Source organism: Heptranchias perlo, chromosome 7, assembly GCF_035084215.1.
Source record: "Heptranchias perlo isolate sHepPer1 chromosome 7, sHepPer1.hap1, whole genome shotgun sequence".
Lineage (NCBI taxonomy): Eukaryota > Metazoa > Chordata > Chondrichthyes > Hexanchiformes > Hexanchidae > Heptranchias > Heptranchias perlo.
In genome coordinates, this window is record NC_090331.1 from 84,222,717 (window position 1) to 84,243,480 (window position 20,764).

General features: G+C 46.6%; 1 protein-coding gene across 1 annotated transcript in view; it reads left to right on the forward strand.

Moving 5' to 3' along the window:
* The window catches only part of pofut2 (protein O-fucosyltransferase 2), a 40,352-nt gene that overhangs the window by 10,461 nt on the left and 9,127 nt on the right, over positions 1-20,764 (forward strand). The window contains exons 2-5 of the mRNA XM_067988000.1: positions 3,437-3,687; positions 9,436-9,580; positions 11,783-11,893; positions 20,176-20,242. Coding sequence (XP_067844101.1) covers positions 3,437-3,687; positions 9,436-9,580; positions 11,783-11,893; positions 20,176-20,242 — 574 coding nt within the window. The remainder of the gene's footprint in view (positions 1-3,436; positions 3,688-9,435; positions 9,581-11,782; positions 11,894-20,175; positions 20,243-20,764) is intronic.

Genomic DNA, 20,764 nt, shown 5'->3' on the forward strand with positions numbered 1-20,764 from the left:
TACAGATAATCTTTCCAACTGCCCGTTATCACACCTCTGCATGGATGGTGTTCAGACAGGGGAACATTACACCCAAGACCACTGAATACGCAAGCGGTCAGATTACAAAGACAGAGAGAGAGAGAGAGACAAAGAATGGCCAGTTGTATTAAAAACAGATAACTTTTTTATCCCCCCTTGGTGGGGTTACATGTAGTGTGACATGAACCCAAGATCCCGGTTGAGGCCGTCCTCATGGGTGCGGAACTTGGCTATCAATTTCTGCTCGACGATTTTGCGTTGTCGTGTGTCTCGAAGGCCGCCTTGGAGAACGCTTACCCGAAGATCGGAGGCTGAATGTCCTTGACTGCTGAAGTGTTCCCCGACTGGGAGGGAACCCTCCTGTCTGGCGATTGTTGTGCGGTGTCCGTTCATCCGTTGTCGCAGTGTCTGCATGGTCTCGCCAAATCACCATGCTCCGGGGCATCCTTTCCTGCAACGTATGAGGTAGACAACGTTGGCCGAGTCACAGGAGTATGAACCATGTACCTGGTGGGTGGTGTCCTCTCGTGTGATGGTGGTATCTGTGTCGATGATCTGGCATGTCTTGCAGAGGTTGCCGTGGCAGGGTTGTGTGGTGCCGTGGACGCTGTTCTCCTGAGAGCTGGGTAATTTGCTGCGAACGATGGTCTGTTTGAGGTTGGGTGGCTGTTTGAAGGCGAGTAGTGGAGGCGTGGGGATGGCCTTAGCGAGGTGTTCATCGTCATCGATGACATGTTGAAGGCTGCGGAGAACATGGTGTAGTTTCTCCGCTCCGGGAAAGTACTGGACGACGAAGGGTACTCTGTTGGTTGCGTCCCGTGTTTGTCTTCTGAGGAGGTCTATGCGATTTTTCGCTGTGGCCCATCGGAACTGTCGATCGACGAGTCGAGTGTCATATCCCGTTCTTACGATACACGATAACATCAACAAGTTCCATCCCACCATCAAACTCACCATGGACCACTCCTCAGAATCGGTTTCTTTCTTGGACACACAAATCTCCATCAAAGACGAGCACCTCAGCACCTCACTCTACTGCAAGCCCACGGACAACCTCACGATGCTCCACTTTTCCAGCTTCCACCTTAACCACGTCAAAGAGGCCATCCCCTATGGACAGGCCCTGCGAATACACAGGATCTGCTCAGACGAGGAGGAACACGATGGACACCTACAGATGCTGAAAGATGCCCTCGTAAGAACGGGATATGACGCTCGACTCGTCGATCGACAGTTCCGACAGGCCACAGCGAAAAATCGCATAGACCTCCTCAGAAGACAAACACGGGACGCAACCAACAGAGTACCCTTCGCCGTCCAGTACTTCCCCGGAGCGGAGAAACTACACCATGTTCTCCGCAGCCTTCAACATGTCATCGATGACGACGAACACCTCGCTAAGGCCATCCCCACGCCTCCACTACTCGCCTTCAAACAGCCACCCAACCTCAAACAGACCATCGTTCGCAGCAAATTACCCAGCTCTCAGGAGAACAGCGTCCACGACACCACACAACCATGCCACGGCAACCTCTGCAAGACATGCCAGATCATCGACACTGATGCCACCATCACACGAGAGGACACCAACCACCAACCATGGTTCATACTCCTGTGACTTGGCCAACGTTGTCTACCTCATACGTTGCAGGAAAGGATGCCCCGGAGCATGGTACATTGGCGAGACCATGCAGACACTGCGACAACGGATGAAAGGACACCGCACAACAATCGCCAGACAGGAGGGTTCCCTCCCAGTCGGGGAACACTTCAGCAGTCAAGGGCATTCAGCCTCCGATCTTCGGGTAAGCGTTCTCCAAGGCGGCCTTTGAGACACACGACAACGCAAAATCGTCGAGCAGAAATTGATAGCCAAGTTCCGCACCCATGAGGACGGCCTCAACCGGGATCTTGGGTTCATGTCACGCTACATGTCACCTCACCAAGGGGGGATAAAAAAGTTATCTGTTTTTAATACAACTGGCCATTCTTTGTCTCTCTCTCTCTCTCTCTGTGTCTTTGTAATCTGACCACTGGCGTATTCAGTGGTCTTGGGTGTAATGTTCCCCTGTCTGAACACCATCCATGCAGAGGTGTGATAACGGGCAGTTGGAAAGATTATCTGTAATCACCAGGCATTGTTCTGTGACTATATATGCGGTGCTTTTATGGAAACCTTCACACACCTGACGAAGGAGGAAAGCTCCGAAAGCTTGTGATTTTCAAATAAAACTGTTGGACTATAACCTGGTGTTGTAAGATTCCTTACATTTGTCCACCCCAGTCCATCACCGGCATCTCCACATCATGGATACTTTTTATACTTTTAGTTTTACTCTCCCTCTCCCCTAAAACTGGTTATTATACCATTAATTCACTTTCTTTTTTCCACCAACTGTCCTTTTATCCTGTCAGTGAGTTGACTCCCTCCTGTACAATGATCCAAATGCACCACATCTTTTTAAAGCAGAAAATCTTACTGCACTTTTACCCATTTTTTCTTTTGCTTACTTAGCGATGATGGTACTCCAAAAATAATTCATTGGTTGTGAAGCACTTTGGGATAACTGGAGGGCACAATGGAGTGTTTCAGATAGAAAGAGAAAGTGGTTATGATGGTGCTCTGCATGTGAGACACTAAGTGAAAGTGCTGTGACTGCAGAGCACCCATGATTAACTTGACCTATCTTTCAGCAGAACCGTCATGTACAACCCAAGCTACAGATCTTTCATCTTTCATCTGCATCTGTGGCAAGCTCCAACAGTGCGGGTTTCTACTCGGAGTTTAATCAGTGACTAGTAACTAGTGCCCAGCCTGCAAAGTTTAGGCTCTATGCCCCGCCATTCACCGCCCCCCTGCCCCAAGTTCAACAATATGCACTTCAGCTGAAGTAGTATTAGGAAGGGGAACAAAGAAAAGAAAGACTTGCATTTCTACAGTGCCTTTCATGACCTCAGGACGTCCCAAAGCGCTTTACAGCCAATTAAGTACTTTTGAAGCAGAGTCACTGTTACGTAGGAAACGCGGCAGCCAATTTGTGCACAGCAAGGTCCCACAAACAGCATTGAGATAATAACCAGATAATCTGTTTGTGATGTTGGTTGAGGGATAAATATTGGCCCAGGACACCATGGAGAACTCCCCTGCACTTCTTCGAAATAGTGCCATGGGATCTTTTACATCCACCTGAGTGGGCAGACGGGGTCTCGTTTTAACGTCTCATCCAAAAGACTGCACATCAGATATTGTAATAGAGTATCTACCCATGGCAACTTAATTCTTTGGAGAAAGGCCTTTTGAAAATGTACATTTTTTTTTTCGTGTCCAATAACATCAGGGGTGCACTGCAGAAGGCTCGACAGTAAAAAGGACATAAAATGCAGGATGTCACGGAAATATTTTCTCTGTCTTTAGGTATTTATTATATGATGTGAATCCACCCGAGGGATTTAACCTTCGGCGAGATGTCTATCTCCGTATGGCATCCTTGATGAAGACACTGTTAAAGAGTGAAGTCTGGGTACTGGTCCTTCCTCCCTGGGGGCATCTCTACCACTGGCAGAGCAAAGGTCTTGAACAAGTCCGCATTCCATGGGCTGCATTCTTTGACGTGCCCAGCCTAAACAAGAACATCCCCGTCATTGAATATGAGCAGTTCATTGCAGGTACCTTGCTGAACTACCCTTAAACTTCCTAGGGAAATTCTCATTGCCTGCTAAGTCTGGGACAAATACAAAGATGAACAAGGAACATAATCTCACTTCAAGACCTTCCAAATTAGTTTTGGGCTGTTTAATGTTTTATTCAATACATAATAACTTGTAGGTGCAGTCCAAATACATTAAAGCACCTTGATTTGGGAAAATTAAAATTCCTGACTAAACTGGTAGTGCAAATGTTATGGTACCAGTCCAGCAACCAGAGGTTGAGAGTTTAAATCCTGTGACGGCAAGTTATGAAATGGAATTCAATGAAGTGGCAAATTGTGGGCACCAGAGAGAAAAAACACAAGATTTTTGTAAAAACTCAGCTAGTTCATTCATATCCTGCCTCCCACTACCTGCTCCAGCCTAGACATGAGTTCAATCCCATACTGTGTGGTTGAAATTTGATGCCCTCTGTCATCACTCAGCTAGCAAGAAGGTCTTGCCAGAGAACAAATTCATAGAATGATACTGCACAGAAGGATGATACAAAACTTGCAAGTGTAGTGAACAGTGAGGAGGATAGTTATAGACTTCAAGAGGATATAGACAGGCTGGTGGAATGGGCGGACACATGGCAGATGAAATGTAACGCAGAGAAGTGTGAAGTGATACATTTTGGTAGGAAGAATGAGAGGCAATATAAACTAAAGGGCACAATTCTAAAGGGGGTGCAGGAACAGAGAGATCTGGGGGTATAAGTGCACAAATCGTTGAAGGTGGCAAGGCAGGTTGAGAAAGCGGTTTAAAAAAACATACAGGATCCTGGGCTTTATAAGTAGAGGCACAGAATACAAAAGCAAGGAAGTTATGATGAACCTTTATAAAATACAGGTTCGGCCACAACTGGAGTATTGTGTCCAGTTCTGGGCACCGCACTTTAGGAAAGATGTGAAGACCTTAGAGAGGGTTTTTTTTTATTCGTTCATGGGATGTGGGCGTCGCTGGCGAGGCTAGCATTTATTGCCCATCCCTAATTGCCCTTGAGAAGGTGGTGGTGAGCCGCCTTCTTCAACCACTGCAGTCCATGTGGTGAAGGTTCTCCCACAGTGCTGTTAGGAAGGGAGTTCCAGGATTTTGACCCAGCGACGATGAAGGAACGGCGATATATTTCCAAGTCGGGATGGTGTGTGACTTGGAGGGGAACGTGCAGGTGGTGTTGTTCCCATGTGCCTGCTGCTCTTGTCCTTCTAGGTGATAGAGGTCGCAGGTTTGGGAGCTGCTGTCGAAGAAGCCTTGGCAAGTTGTTGCAGTGAATCCTGTGGATGGTACGCACTGCAGCCACAGTGCGCCGGTGGTGAAGGGAGTGAATGTTTAGGGTGGTGGATGGGGTGCCAATCAAGCGGGCTGCTTTGTCCTGGATGGTGTCGAGCTTCTTGAGTGTTGTTGGAGCTGCATTCATCCAGGCAAGTGGACTTGTGCCTTGTAGATGGTGGAAAGGCTTTGGGGAGTCAGGAGGTGAGTCATTTGGGGCAGAATACCCAGCCTCTGACCTGCTCTTGTAGCCACAGTATTTATATGGCTGGTCCAGTTAAGTTTCTGGTCAATGGTGACCCCCAGGATGTTGATGGTGGGGGATTCGGCGATGGTAATGCCGTTGAATGTCAAGGGGAGGTGGTTAGACTCTCTCTTGTTGGAGATGTCATTGCCTTGCACTTGTCTGGCGCGAATGTTACTTGCCACTTATCAGCCCATGCCTGGATGTTGTCCAGGTCTTGCTGTATGCGGGCTCGGACTGCTTCGTTATCTGAGGGGTTGCGAATGGAACTGAACACTGCACTCATCAGCGAACATCCCCATTTCCGACCTTATGATGGAGGGAAGGTCATTGATGAAGCAGCTGAAGATGGATGGGCCTAGGACACTGCCCTGAGGAACTCCTGCAGCAATGTCCTGGGACTGAGATAATTGGCCTCCAACAACCACTACCATCTTCCTTTGTGCTAGGTATGACTCCAGCCACTGGAGAGTTTTCCCCCCGATTCCCATTGACTTCAATTTTACTAGGGCTCCTTGGTGCCACACTCGGTCAAATGCTGCCTTGATGTCAAGGGCAGTCACGCTCACCTCCCCTCTGGAATTCAGCTCTTTTGGACCATGTTTGGACCAAGGCTGTAATGAGGTCTGGAGCCGAGAGGTACTGGCCGAACCCAAACTGAGCAGCGGTGAGCAGGTTATTGGTGAGTAAATGCCGTTTGATAGCACTGTCGACGACACCTTCCATCACTTTGCTGATGATTGAGAGTAGACTGATGGGGCGGTAATGGGCAACATTGGATTTGTCCTGCTTTTTGTAGACAGGATGTACCTGGGCAATTTTCCACATTGTCGGGTAGATGCCAGTGTTGTAGCTGTGCTGGAACAGCTTGGCTAGAGGTGCAGCTAGTTCTGGAGCACAAGTCTTCAGCATTACAGCCGGGATGTTGTCGGGGCCCGTAGCCTTTGCTGTATCCAGTGCACTCAGCCGTTTCTTGATATCAGTGGAGTGAATCGAATTGGCAGAAGACTGGCTTCAGTGATGGTGGGGATATTGGGAGGAGGCCGAGATGGATCATCCACTCGGCACTTCTGGCTGAAGATGGTTGCAAGCGCTTCAGCCTTGTCTTTTGCACTCACGTGCTGGACTCCGCCATCATTGGGGATGGGGATGTTTACAAAGTCTCCTCCTCCCGTTAGTTGTTTAATTGTCCACCACCATTCACGACTGAATGTGGCAGGACTGCAGAGCTTTGATCTGATCCGTTGGTTGTGGAATCGCTTAGCTCTGTCTATAGCATCTTGCTTCCGCTGTTTAGCATGCATATAGTCCTGAGTTGTAGCTTCACCAGGTTGGCACCTCATTTTTAGGTACGCCTGGTGCTGTTCCTGGCATGCTCTTCTACACTCCTCATTGAACCAGGGTTGATCCCCTGGCTTGTTGGTAATGGTAAAGTGAGGAATATGCCGGGCCATGAGGTTACAGATTGTGCTGGGATACATTGCTGCTGCTGCTGATGGCCCACAGCACATCATGGATGCCCAGTTTTGAGTTGCTAGATCTGTTCTGAATCTCTCCCATTTAGCACGGTGGTAGTGCCACACAACACATTGGATGTTGTCCTCAGTGTGAAGACGGGACTTTGTCTCCACGAGGACTGTGCGTTGGTCACTCCTACCAATGCTGTCATGGACAGGCACTTGCGACGGGTAGATTGGTGAGGATGAAGTCAAGTAAGTTTTTCCCTTGTGTTGGTTTGCTCACCACCTGCCACAGGCCCAGCCTGGCAGCTACGTCCTTCAGGACTTGGCCAGCTCGGTCAGTAGTGGTGCTACCGAGCTACTTTTGGCGATGGACATTGAAGTCCCCCACCCAGAGTACATTCTGTGCCCTTGCTATCCTCAGTGCTTCCTCCAAGTGGTGTTCAACATGGAGGAGGATTGCTTCATCAGCTGAGGGAGGGCGGTAGGTGGTAATCAGCAGGAGCATTCCTTGCCCATGTTTGACCTGATGCCATGAGATTTCATGGGGTCCAGAGTCAATGTTGAGGACTCCCAGGGCCACTCCCTCCTGACTGTATATCACTGTACCGTCACCTCTGGTCGGTCTGTCCTGCCGGTGGGACAGGACATACCCAGGGATGGTGCAGAAGAGATTTACTAGAATGATACCAGAGATGAAGGACTTCAGTTACCTTGATAGACTGGATAAGTTGGGGTTGTTCTCCTTAGAGCAGAGAAAGTTGAGTGGAGATTTGAGAGAAGTATTCAAAATCAGGAAGGTTCTAGACAGTGTAGATAAAGAGAAACTGTTTCCATTGGCGGAAGGGTCAAGAACCAGAGGACAAGAACCAGTGATTAAAAAGAACCAAAGGCAACATGAGGAATAACTTTTTTACACAGCAAATGGTTATGATCTGGAATGCACTGCCTGAGGGGGTGATGGAGGCGGATTCAATCGTGGCTTTCAAAAGTGAATTGGATAAGTACTCGAAGGGAAAAAATTTGCAGGGCTACGGGGAAAGGGCGGGGGAGTGGAACTAGCTAGATTGCTTTTACAGAGCGCTGGTACGGATTCGATGGACCGAATGGCCTCCTTCCATGCTGTAACCATTCTATGATTCTGTCCTATGATTAGGCCCAATGTGCCAATGCCGGCTCTTTGAAAGAGCTATCCAATTAGTCCCACTCCCCGACACACTCTCCCCACAGCCGTGCAAATTTTTCTTTTTCAAGTATTTTTCCAATTCCCTTTTGAAAGTTACTGTTGAATCTGCTTCCACCACCCTTTCAGGCAGTGCATTCCAGATCATTACAACTACTACAGCTTGAAATCAATAGTCTGTTTATACTGAATATTGTCAACAGTTACACATAAAAGCTAGCTGACTGGAAAAATATATTAATTCAGACTTCAGTCTGGTACCAACGATTCATGGGACATGGTTTCCCCACCCCCCCCACCCCCGAAATAAAAATATAACAAAGCATGAAATAAAAAGCTTGCTCCATACCATTTCCAGCCCCAGTCATAAACTCTGCTCCCTTGCCACTGATTGCCTCCTCCTATCCAGTCACTCTCCTGTGCTGAATTTTCCATACAAATCTTGGTTCCTGTTTGACCCAGAGATGAGTTTCTATCCATCGCCCAGCTCTGCCCTTACCCCACCCCAATTGCCATTGAAATCCTTATTCATGCTTTAGCCGCCTCCAGATTTGACTTCCCAAAGTTCTCCTACCTCAGTGAACTCCAGAATGCAGCTTCCTGTATCCTGTCCTGCACTCAAGTCTCGCTCGCGCATCCATGCTGATCTGCACCGGCTACCTGTCACCCGACACATTGAATTTAAACTCATCTTCAAATCTCTCCACGCATCATCGCACCCGACCTTTGCAACCTCTCCCACTCTTCAGTGGTCCGACACTGGTCTGTTGTTCCTTTCTCCTTCACTTTCCTGCGCCATCAGTGGAAGATCATATAGCCACTACGGCCCTAATCCCTGGTACTCCTTCCCTAAACCCTTCTGGACCTCTCCCCGTCTTTTAAAAACCTCCTGCAACCCATCTTTTCAATGAAGCTTTCAGTCAGCTCTCCCACGATGGCTCAGCATCAGTTCCTTTTTGTTTTAATTGTCCTTCTGTAAAGCACCTTGAAATGTTTTTCTACATTAGAGGTGTTAGAAAAATGCAAGTAGTTGTTGAGATAAGATTTGGGACCTCACTAGACCACTTCCTGTACTTTAGTTGAGCCTGGGAGTAGTCACTTCAAAAATAAATCCCTCTTTCAACACTGATTGGAAGAGTTTTCAGAGAATCCCTAACTCACTGGTAGCAAGAGTGCAGTCTCGTAGGTTCTACAGCTGCCGTTTAATTGGTTTTCTTGCAATGAATTAGCCAATCTTTAACTCCAATACATTGGTTCTTCTTGAATCACAGAATCTTACAGCTTGAAGGAGGCCATTTGGCCCATCGTGTCTGTGTCTGCTCTTTGAAGAGCTATCTAATTAGTCCCACTCCCCTGCTCTTTCCCCATAGCCATACAGATATTTCCTTTTCAAGTATTTATCCAATTCCCTTTTGAAAGTTACTATTGAATCTGCTTCTACCACCCTTTCAGGCAGTGCATTCCTGCTTCAATGATGCAGTGTTGGTTCACATCTGCTCACTTTACAGGTTGGATCTCTTTTTGCTAATCGCTCTCTCTCTCTCTCTCTCTCTCTCTCGTTCACTCAGAGTCTGGCGGTCCGTTCATTCAGCAAATATATGTTCTTCAAGGATATGCAGAAGGCTGGACAGAGGGCCACTGGGAAGAAAAGGTGGATGAGCGGCTTTGCATCGAGGATCTCACCTACATGAACGACAAACAGGGATTTTACAGGTATTTGGAAGGCTTGTTTGTGGCTCGTTTTCAAACCCAATATTGTGCTCGTTCATCATTGTTTTTCTACACATTAACCAAGGCAGGAGTGTGCTGTTGCATTGCAACCTTGGATTCTGTCTGATTTGTTCGGGGGGGCTGGGGGGCTTACGTACAACAAAACAGGTAACTGAAAATTAAAATGATGGAGGGAAAAGATGCAGTTTCTCTCCACTCGGCTATACTTTTTGAGGAGGAGCATCTTGCGGTGGATCAGACCTGTTGTTTCTTGTATAAAATGATTTTTTTCAATATTCGTTTCTGGAATTTCAGTAGCTGGACAACTGGGGCCGACTGTCATTTGTTTTTTCATTTGTTAAACTCACTTAACAACAGTTTGCGGGGGGGTGGTGCTGGTGGGAGAGAGTCACATCTGTCTAGGCAAATGACTTAATGGGCATTGATCGCCAAGTCCACACAGGTGACAAAAATACTTAATTATAAACCTGGTTGTGAGAAGGAGATGGATAGGGGGAAAAAAGACAGACTTGCATGTATATAACACCTTTCACAACCTAAAGCACTTTGCAGCCAATGAAGTACTTTTGAAGTGTAGTCACTGTTGTAGGAAATGCGGCAGCCAATTTGCGCAAAGCAAGGTCCCACAAACAGCAGTGTGATAATGACCAGATAATCTGTTCTAATCATATCGGTTGAGGGATAAATATTGGCCAGGACACTAGGGAAGAACTCCCCTGCTCTTCAAAATAGTGCCATGGGATCTTTTACGTTATTTGGGGCAATTGCACATTTTACGCTTGAAAAAGAAAGACTTGCATTTATATAGCGCCTTTCACAATCTCAGGATGTCCCAAAGTGCTTTACAGCCAATGAAGTACTTTTGAAGTGTGGCTACTGTTGTAATGTAGGAAATGCGGCAGCCAATTTGTGCACAGTAAGGTCCCACAAACAGCAATGTGATAAAGACCAGATAATCTGTTTTAATGATGTCGGTTGAGGGATAAATATCGGCCAGGGCACTGGGCAGAACTCCCCTGCTCTTCTTCAAAGTAGTGCCATGGGATCTTTTACATCCACCTAAGGCAAACGGGTCTCGGTTTAACATCTCATCCGAAAGATAGCATCTGTGACAGTGAAGCCTCTGTACTGATCTGGGAGTGTCAGCCTAGATTTTGTGCTCAAGTCTCTGGAGTGGGATTTGAACCCACAACCTTCTGACTCAAGCGAGAGTGACACCACTGAGCCATGGCTGAGCCCCAATACTGCCTTTGTTCATCATCCATAAATATGTGCTTTAGTTAGGGATTGCTGCATTGTGATCAAAAATGGGAACCCTGGTTTATTTATCCCTTCCCTAATCTTACAGCTGCTGGCCAGCTGAGATCAATTAACTCAGCACAGACCAGAGATCAAATCTGGGATCTTCCTGCCCTGTATATAATTGGTGGACACTAAGGGAATCAAGGGATATGGGGATAGGGCAGGAAAGTGGAGTTGAGCTAGATCAGCCATGGTCTTATGGCATGGTGGAGCAGGCTGAAGGGCCGTATGGCCACTTCTGCGTAGTTCTTATGATGAAAACAGTAATTTTGATACTGAATCCTCAAGTTATGACTCACACACACCTTTTTTTGTGCCTAGGTCAGCCGTGGCTCAGTGGTAGCTTTCTCGTCTCTAAGTCGGAAAGTTGTGGGTTCAAGTCCTACTCGAGATTTGAGCACAAAATTTAGGCTGACACTTCAGTGCAGTACTGAGGGAGTTGGATGAAACATTAAACCGAGACCCTGTCTGCCTCCTTAGGTGGATGTAAAAGATCCCATGGCACTATTTCAAAGAAGAGCAGGGGAGTTCTGCCCAGTGCCCTGGCCGATATTTAACCCTCAACCAACATCATTAAAACAGATTATCTGGTCTTTATCACATTGCTGTTTGTGGGACCTTACTGTGCCCAAATTGGCTGCCGCATTTCCTACATTACAACAGTAGCCACACTTCAAAAGTACTTCATTGGCTGTAAAGCGCTTTGGGACATCCTGAGATTGTGAAAGGCGCTATATAAATGCAAGTCTTTCTTTTTCAAGCGTAAAATGTGCAATTGCCCCAAATAAACCTATAGTGATACAAAGATCAGCAGCGGTGAAACCAGAGGAGTTTGTGACGTTAAATTGACCAATCTCAATTTGAATGTTTTTTTTGTGACAGGAGTTGGTTCTGGGGTTACGAGGAGACGAGAGGCCTCAGTGTTGCCTGTGTGTCTGTGCAAGGTTCAGCTTCCATCATGGTGCAAGTTCTTCTGAAAAACACCACAGCACAGTGAGTGAGTGACCAGAACCGAGGAACTGCAGAGTGTACTTTTTACATTTTTTGGGTGAATTGTCATTTTTAAAAAAAAAACCCATAATGCTTATTTCACCAGAGGAGTCTTAAATAGTAAAAGAAATTGGTGTCCATATGACCAGAATAAAGGGGCACTTGAGGGTTGGTTAAGTACCAAGGAATGATGGGTACTTGGCACTGTGCTTCTTCCGGCAAAACTCTCGCCCCTTTTTACAACCTTTGTAGCATACGAGGAATCTGGTAAAGAAAGAACTTGCCTTTTCTGGCCGCTTTCACTACCTCAGGATGTCCCACAGTGCTTTATAGCCAATGAAATACTTTTGAAGTGCAACAAAACCGAAGGTCTCTTCCCTTAACCTTCTCTGCTCTAAGGAGAACAATCCCAGCTTCTCCAGTCTCTCCACACAACTGAAGTCCCTCATCCCTGGTACCATTCTAGTAAATCTCCCCTCTAAGGTCTTGATAACCTTCCTAAAGTGTGGCGTACAGAATTGGACACAATGGGGGGAGTTTTAACCCACAAGGATTGGGTGGGTAGGAAGGTAAAAATCTTAAAATACTCAAAAATTCGACCTCAACCCACCCACTTCCGGTTTTAACGGAGGCGGGTCAGGGGGAGAGCGATCAATCCTCTCTCTCTCTCTCTCCAGGGGTGGGGTGCGAGCCTTCATTTTAATTCAATTTATTTTTAATGCATGGAGGCTGGAATTTCTGGGCTGTGGGAATTATGGCAGGTAAAAGGAGCTGAGAAGGGCCGGATCCATGAGGTAAGTGCCTTTATTACACGGCTTGTGGGCCGGGAGGAGTAGGATTGGCTCCCCACCGCCCACCAAGCTCACCTCCATGTGGCAAGACCCCCGCGATTGGCTGACGCTGACCCCGGTCCCCCCCACAATGTCCAACTTCCAGGTTCCCCTTCCAAAAATCCTCCCGCTCGCGCTCTTCCCGGCTCCAAGTAAATATCAAGGTCAATACTCCAGCTGAGGCCAAAACAGTGTTTTATAAAGGTTTAGCATAACTCCCTTGCTTTTTTTTTATTCGTCCATGGGATAAAATGAACGAATAAAAGGCGAGGCCAGCATTTATTGCCCATCCCTAATTGCCCTTGAGAAGATGGTGGTGAGCCGCCTTCTTGAACCGCTGCAGTCCGTGTGGTGAAGGTTCTCCCACAGTGCTGTTAGGAAGGGAGTTCCAGGATTTTGACCCAGCGATGATGAAGGAACGGCGATATATTTCCAAGTCGGGATGGTATGTGACTTGGAGGGGAACGTGCATGTGGTGTTGTTCCCGTGTGCCTGCTGCTCTTGTCCTTCTAGGTGGTAGAGGTCACGGAATTTGGGAGGTGCTGTCGAAGAAGCCTTGGCGAGTTGCTGCAGTGCATCCTGTGAATGGTACATACTGCAGCCACTGTGCGCCGGTGGTGGAGGGGGCGAATGTTTAGGGTGATGGATGGGGTGCCAATCAAGTGGGCTGCTTTGTCCTGGATGGTGTCGAGCTTCTTGAGTGTTGTAGGAACTGCACTCATCCAGGCAAGTGGAGAGTATTCCATCACACTCCTGACTTGTGCGTTGTAGATGGTGGAAAGGCTTTGGGGAGTCAGGAGGTGAGTCACTCGCCGCAGAATACCCAGCCTCTGACCTGCTCTTGTAGCCACAGTATTTATGTGGCTGGTCAAGTTAAGCTTCTGGTCAATGGTGACCCCCAGGATCGTGATGGTGGGGATTTGGCGATGGTAATGCTGTTGAATGTCAGTGGTTAGATTCTCTCTTGTTGGAGATGGTCATTGCCTGGCACGAATGTTACTTGCCACTTATCAGCCCAAGCCTGGATGTTGTCCAGGTCTTGCTGCATGCGGGCATGGACTGCTTCATTATCTGAAGGGTTGCGAATGGAACTGAACACTGTGCAATCATCAGCGAACATCTTCATTTCTGACCTTATGATGGAGGGAAGGTCATTGATGAAGCAGCCAAAGATGGTTGGGCCTAGGACACTGCCCTGAGGAACTCCTACAGCAATGTCCTGGGGCTGAGATGATTAGCCTCCAACATCCACTACCATCATCCTTTGTGCTCGGTATGACTCCAGCCACTGGAGAGTTTTCCCTGATTCCCATTGACTTCAATTTTACTAGGGCTTCTTGGTGCCACACTTGGTCAAATGCTGCCTTGATGTCAAGGGCAGTTACTCTCACCTCACCTCTGGAATTCAGCTCTTTTGTTCATGTTTGGACCAAGGCTGTAATGAGGTCTGGAGCAGAGTGGTCCTGGCGGAACCCAAACTGAGTAAGTGCTGCATGATAGCACTGTCGACGACACCTTCCATCACTTTGCTGATGATTGAGAGTAGACTGATGGGACGGTAATTGGCTGGATTGGATTTGTCCTGCTTTTTGTGGACAGGACATACCTGGGCAATTTTTCACTTTGTCGGGTAGAGGCCAGTGTTGTAGCTGTACTGGAACAGTTTGGGTAGAGGCGCAGCTAGTTCTGGAGCACAAGACTTCAGCACTACAGCCGGGATGTTGTCGGGGCCCATAGCCTTTGTTGTATCCAGTGCACTCAGCGTTTCTTGGCATCATGTGGAATGAATCGAATTGGCTGAAGACTGGCTTCTGTGATGGTGGGGATATCGGGAGGAGGCCGAGATGGATCATCCACTCAGCACTTCTGGCTCAAGATGGTTGCAAACGCTTCAGCCTTGTCTTTTGCACTCACGTGCTGGACTCCGCCATCATTGAGGATGAGGATGTTTACAGAGCCTCCTCCTCCCGTTGGTTGTTTAATTGTCCACCACCATTCAGGACTGCAGAGCTTTGATCTGATCCGTTGGTTGTGGAATCGCTTAGCTCTGTCTATAGCATGTTGCTTCCGCTGTTCAGCATGCATGTAGTCCTGTGTTGCAGCTTCACCAGGTTGGCACCTCATTTTTAGGTACACCTGGTGCTGCTCCTGGCATGCTCTTCTACACTCCTCATTGAACCAGGATTGATCCCCTGGCTTGTTGGTAATGGTAGAGTGAGGAATATGCTGAGCCATGAGGTTACAGATTGTGCTGGAATATAATTCTGCTGCTGCTGATGGCCCACAGCGCCTCATGGATGCCCAGTTTTGAGTTGCTAGATCTGTTCTGAATCTATCCCATTTAGCACGGCGGTAGTGCCACACAGCACATTGGATGGTGTCCTCAGTGTGAAGAAAGGGACTTTGTCTCTACGAGGACTGTGCGGTGGTCACTCCTACCAATACTGTCATGGACAGATGCATCTGCAACAGGTAGATTGGTGAGGATGAGGTCAAGTAGGTTTTTCCCTTCTGTTGGTTCGCTCACCACCTGTCGCCGGCCCAGTCTGGCAGCTACGTCCTTCAGGACTCGGCCAGCTCAGTCAGTCGTGGTGCTACCGAGCCACTCTCGGTGATGGACATTGAAATCCCCCACCCAGAGTACATTGCTGCCCTCAGTGCTTTCTCCAAGTGGTGCTCAACATGGAGGAGGACTGATTCATCCGCTGAGGGAGGGCGATAGGTGGTAATCAGCAGGAGGCTTCCTTGCCCATGTTTGACCTGATGCCATGAGATTTCATGGGGTCCAGAGTCAACGTTGAGGACTCCCAGGGCCACTCCCTCCTGACTGTATATCACTGTACCGCCACCTCTGGTGGGTCTGTCTTGCCGGTACTCTGTGCCTTTGTTTATAAAGCCAAGGATACCATATGCTTTTTAAACAGCATTCTCAACTTGTCCTGCCAACTTCAAAGATTTGTTTATGTGCACCCCAGGTCTGTCTATTCCTGCACCCCCTTTAAAATTGTACCATTTAGTTTATATTGCCTCTCCTCATTCTTCCTATCAAAATTGAATCACTTCACACTTTTCTGCATTAAATTTCATATTCCGTGTGTCTGCCCATTTCACCAGTCTGTCTATGTCCTCCTGAAGTCTGTTACTATCCTCCACATTGTTTACCACATTCCCGAGTACTACACGTATCATTTTGTATTTATACTGACCAGTTTCTTCTTGAAGATATATTCACAAGTTCCAAGACAACATCCCCATGCCCAAATCCCCCTGTAAAGTCAGACAAAACCAGAAAATGCAAGTACAGCACCTCTTATTGATGCCCTCAACCTCAGGTCTATGATTTTAAAACTGTTTCAAATGTGCTGCCCAAAACTGATGTGGCAGTACTCCCCAAGTCAGAGAGCAACTTCCAGCACTTTTCCTGCTCCCCAGATGGAGACATCTCCAGCACTCATAATAGCACTGCCGTCCATAATCAGTCTGCTCACCATCCCAGCTCCCTGAAGGTGCTGAAATTCAGGTGGGATGAGTGGAGAGGCAGGATGTTGTGACTTAATCTGGTCTTTTTCAGCAGAGGAAGCAGGATTTTGTACAGGAATTTTCCTCTAATCAGAAGAGGATGTTGTGGTGAGTGGGTATAGCGTTTTAGGAACATAGGAACAGGAGTAGGCCATTCAGCCCCTCGTGCCTGCTCTGCCATTTGATAAGATCATGGCTGATCTGTGATTTAACTCCATATACCTGCCTTTGGCCCATATCTCTTAATACCTTTGGTTGCCAAAAAGCTATCTATCTCAGATTTAAATTTAACAATTGAGCTAGTATCAATTGCCATTTGCGGAAGAGAGTTCCAAACTTCTACCACCCTTTGTGTGTAGAAATGTTTTCTAATCTCGCTCCTGAAAGGTCTGGCTCTAATTTTTAGACTGTGCCCCCTACTCCTAGAATCCCCAACCAGCGGAAATAGTTTCTCTCTATCCACCCTATCCGTTCCCCTTAATATCTTAAACTTCGATCAGATCACCCCTTAACCTTCGAAACTCCGGAGAATACAACCCCAATTTGTGTAATCTCTCCTCGTAACTTAACCCTCGAAGTCCGGGTATCATTCTAGTAAACCTACGCTGCACTCCCTCCAAGGCCAGTATGTCCTTCCGAAGGTGCGGTGCCCAGAACTGCTCACAGTACTCCAGGTGCGGTCTAACCAGGGTTTTGTATAGCTGCAGCATAACTTCTGCCCCCTTGTACTCCGGTCCTCTAGATATAAAGGCCAGCATTCCATTAGCCTGACTGATTATTTTCTGCACCTGTTCATGACACTTCAATGATCTATGTACCTGAACCCATAAGTCCCTTTGGACATCCACTGTTTTTAACTTTTTACCATTTAGAAAGTACCCTGTTCTATCCTTTTTTGATCCAAAGTGGATGACCTCACATTTGTCTACATTGAATTCCATTTGCCACAGTTTTGCCCATTCTCCTAATCTATCAATATCGCTTTGTAATTTGATGTTTTCATCTACACTGCTTACAATGCCACCAATCTTTGTGTCATCGGCAAACTTAGATATGAGACTTTCTATGCCTTCATCTAAGTCATTAATAAATATTTTGAATAATTGAGGCCCCAAGACAGATCCCTGCGGGACTCCACTAGTCACATCCTGCCAATGTGAGAACATAAGAACATAAGAAATAGGAGCAGGAGTAGGCCAATCGGCCCCTCGAGCCTGCTCCGCCATTCAATAAGATCATGGCTGATCTGATCCTAACCTCAAATCTAAATTCATGTCCAATTTCCTGCCCGCTCCCCGTAACCCCTAATTCCCTTTACTTCTAGGAAACTGTCTATTTCTGTTTTAAATTTATTTAATGATGTAGCTTCCTGGGGCAGCAAATTCCACAGACCTACCACCCTCTGAGTGAAGAAGTTTCTCCTCATCTCAGTTTTGAAAGAGCAGCCCCTTATTCTAAGATTATGCCCCCTAGTTCTAGTTTCACCCATCCTTGGGAACATCCTTACCGCATCCACCCGATCAAGCCCCTTCACAATCTTATATGTTTCAATAAGATCGCCTCTCATTCTTCTGAACTCCAATGAGTAGAGTCCCAATCTACTCAACCTCTCCTCATATGTCCGCCCCCTCATCCCCGGGATTAACCGAGTGAACCTTCTTTGTACTGCCTCGAGAGCAAGTATGTCTTTTCTTAAGTATGGACACCAAAACTGTATGCAGTATTCCAGGTGCGGTCTCACCAATACCTTATATAACTGCAGCAATACCTCCCTGTTTTTATATTCTATCCCCCTAGCAATAAACGCCAACATTCCGTTGGCCTTCTTGATCACCTGCTGCACCTGCATACCAACTTTTTGATTTTCTTGCACTAGGACCCCCAGATCCCTTTGTACTGCAGTACTTTCCAGTTTCTCGCCATTAAGATAATAACTTGCTTTCTGATTTTTCCTGCCAAAGTGCATAACCTCACATTTTCCAATATTGTATTGCATCTGCCAAATCTCCGCCCACTCACCCAGCCTGTCTATATCCCCTTGTAGGTTTTTTATGTCCTCCTCACTCTCTACTTTCCCTCCCATCTTTGTATCATCTGCAAACTTTGATATGTTACACTCGGTCCCCTCCTCCAAATCGTTAATATAGATTGTAAAGAGCTGGGGACCCAGCACCAACCCCTGCGGAACGCCACTGGTTGCCAGTCCGAGAATGAACCATCTATCCCAACTCTCTGCTTCCTGTTAGATAACCAATCCTCCACCCATGCCAGAATATTACCCCCAATCCAGTGATTCATTATCTTGAGCAATAATCTTTTATGTGGCACCTTGTCGAATGCCTTCTGGAAGTCTAAATACACTACGTCCACTGGTTCCCCTTTATCCACCCTAAAGCATAGTGTTTTTTTATGTATGTAAAATGAGAACTGAAAGATCCTGGGGTATTTCTGTGTTGCCGATATAGAATATCAAATATTTAGAAAGAAATTTGTTTAAAGAAAGATGTTTCTGGTAATAATTCCTTTACTAAAGTATTTTTTAGCATCATAGTTGAAGCATCAACAGTTTCTTCAATCTCCAAGTCTAACCAACAGCCACCATCTCTTAACTTTGATGGCTCCATCCATTTGCCCTTCATCTATCGTAATCTCCTTTGACCTCAAATAGAATTCCAACATCTCTTCCATTGCTAAATCTGGCACAAGAGCTTAGTTTCCTCTTTCTGTTGCAACACTCAACAATTAACTCCCTATAAAGCATTCCCTCTGCAAAACCTGAATACTGTCCCGATATTACAAAAGTTCATCATGTGAGACAATCCTTCTCTCGCTTTTCGCCTCAAACCTCTGACTGTCTTGAGCTTTCTTATTTTTGTCCCACTTTATCAATATTACTGTCGTCATCGTTCCTTTGAATTCCCAGTGGTTCTTTTGAATGTACTGTTTCACACACTTACTTCTCCACTGTGTTGAAATCAAAACTCCTCATGCAGTTCCCCACTGTAACTCATTCTTCAGACCTCTAAAAGTGACTATCCCTCAGTCTTCTACAAAACTCAGGCTTTTAAAACTCAAGTTTGGAGCTCATCTAATTACAATTTCCTGATTTAACTGGTCTTCTCTTTTACTCCCATCAACCTTGGTGGTGTCCTGCACTCGGAGCTAAGGCACATCACTTTATTTACTCAATGCATTAAAGAAAATTGCCAGAGAGATGGGATGCAGGTTTCTGCCTCCGATTTCCCCTGAGCAGTGAATTCCCGATCTGATGTCTGTGCCATTAGGAGGCAATGCCTTACAGAGACTCTGTGGAGCACGGGAAAAACCTGCGGGAGAGTCATTTTTAGGCTCTAAAAATCATTGTCAGCCGTGGCTCGGTGGGTAGCACTCTTGCCTCTGAGTCAGAAGGTCATGGGTTCAAGTCTCACTGCAGGGACATAAGCACATATTCTAGGCTGACACTCCCAGTGCAGTACTGAGGGAGTGCTGCATTGTCAGACGTGCATCTTTCAGATGAGACGTTAAAACGAGGCCCCGTCTGCGCTCCAAGGTGATACAAAAAAAATCCCAAGGCACTATTGAAAGAAGAGCAGGGGAGTGCTCCCCGGTGTCCCAGCTAACACACTGGCTATCCCTCAATCAGCACCCAAACACAGATGATCTGGTCATTTATTTAATTGCTGTTTGTGGGACCCTGCTGTGCACAAATTGGCTACCACGTTTCCTACATTACAACTATGACTACACTTCATTGGCTGTAAAGTGCTTTGGGACGTGCTGAGGCCGTGAAAGGCAAGTTCATTCTTTTCTTTAAAGGCAGCATTGGGAGTGACCTTTGATATATATGGCGCAGGAAATACAAAATGGGTCATTTAAGTGTTTTGTTACTTGTTTCATGTTGCAGAGATCCTGACCAGATTTTTGATTATGTTCTAGGTCTGTAATGTTAGACAGAGCAGAAAATCTCCTTCATGACCATTACGCGGGCAAAAGTTACTGGGACGTGAGTTATTATATTGCTGTAGATGCAATTTGGGAATTTGCCTTATACAATCACAGTACAGTAGTACATCCCCCCTACCCCGCATACTTTCTACCGTACATATCACTCGAAGCTCCTTCAATCATACAGAAACAGTATGAGTCAAACTCATGATCACTATAACAAGCTTTCTATCGGCTGAGGTCCATAGTCTACCCTCTCCCCAATCCGTGGGACATTTTCAGATTATTCCTCAAACCCTCACTTCTCACTGGACTTCATCCTTGTTTATTCTTTTTGCTTCCACGACTGCACCCATAAATCCACCAGCACAACAGTTTAACACGCTAATTTTTTAAACTTGGAACAAGCAAGTCCATCTGCTATTTGGCTGAGCAGTCAATGATATTGGCCCTGTCAAATTGCTTCTTAGGAGTAATTTACAAATATCTAAATCTACAGTGAACAGGGGAACTGATGCTGTGCAGCACCGCACACTGTACTGCTCATGCAGTAAAATCTGATCTATCCCCGGGCACCTGT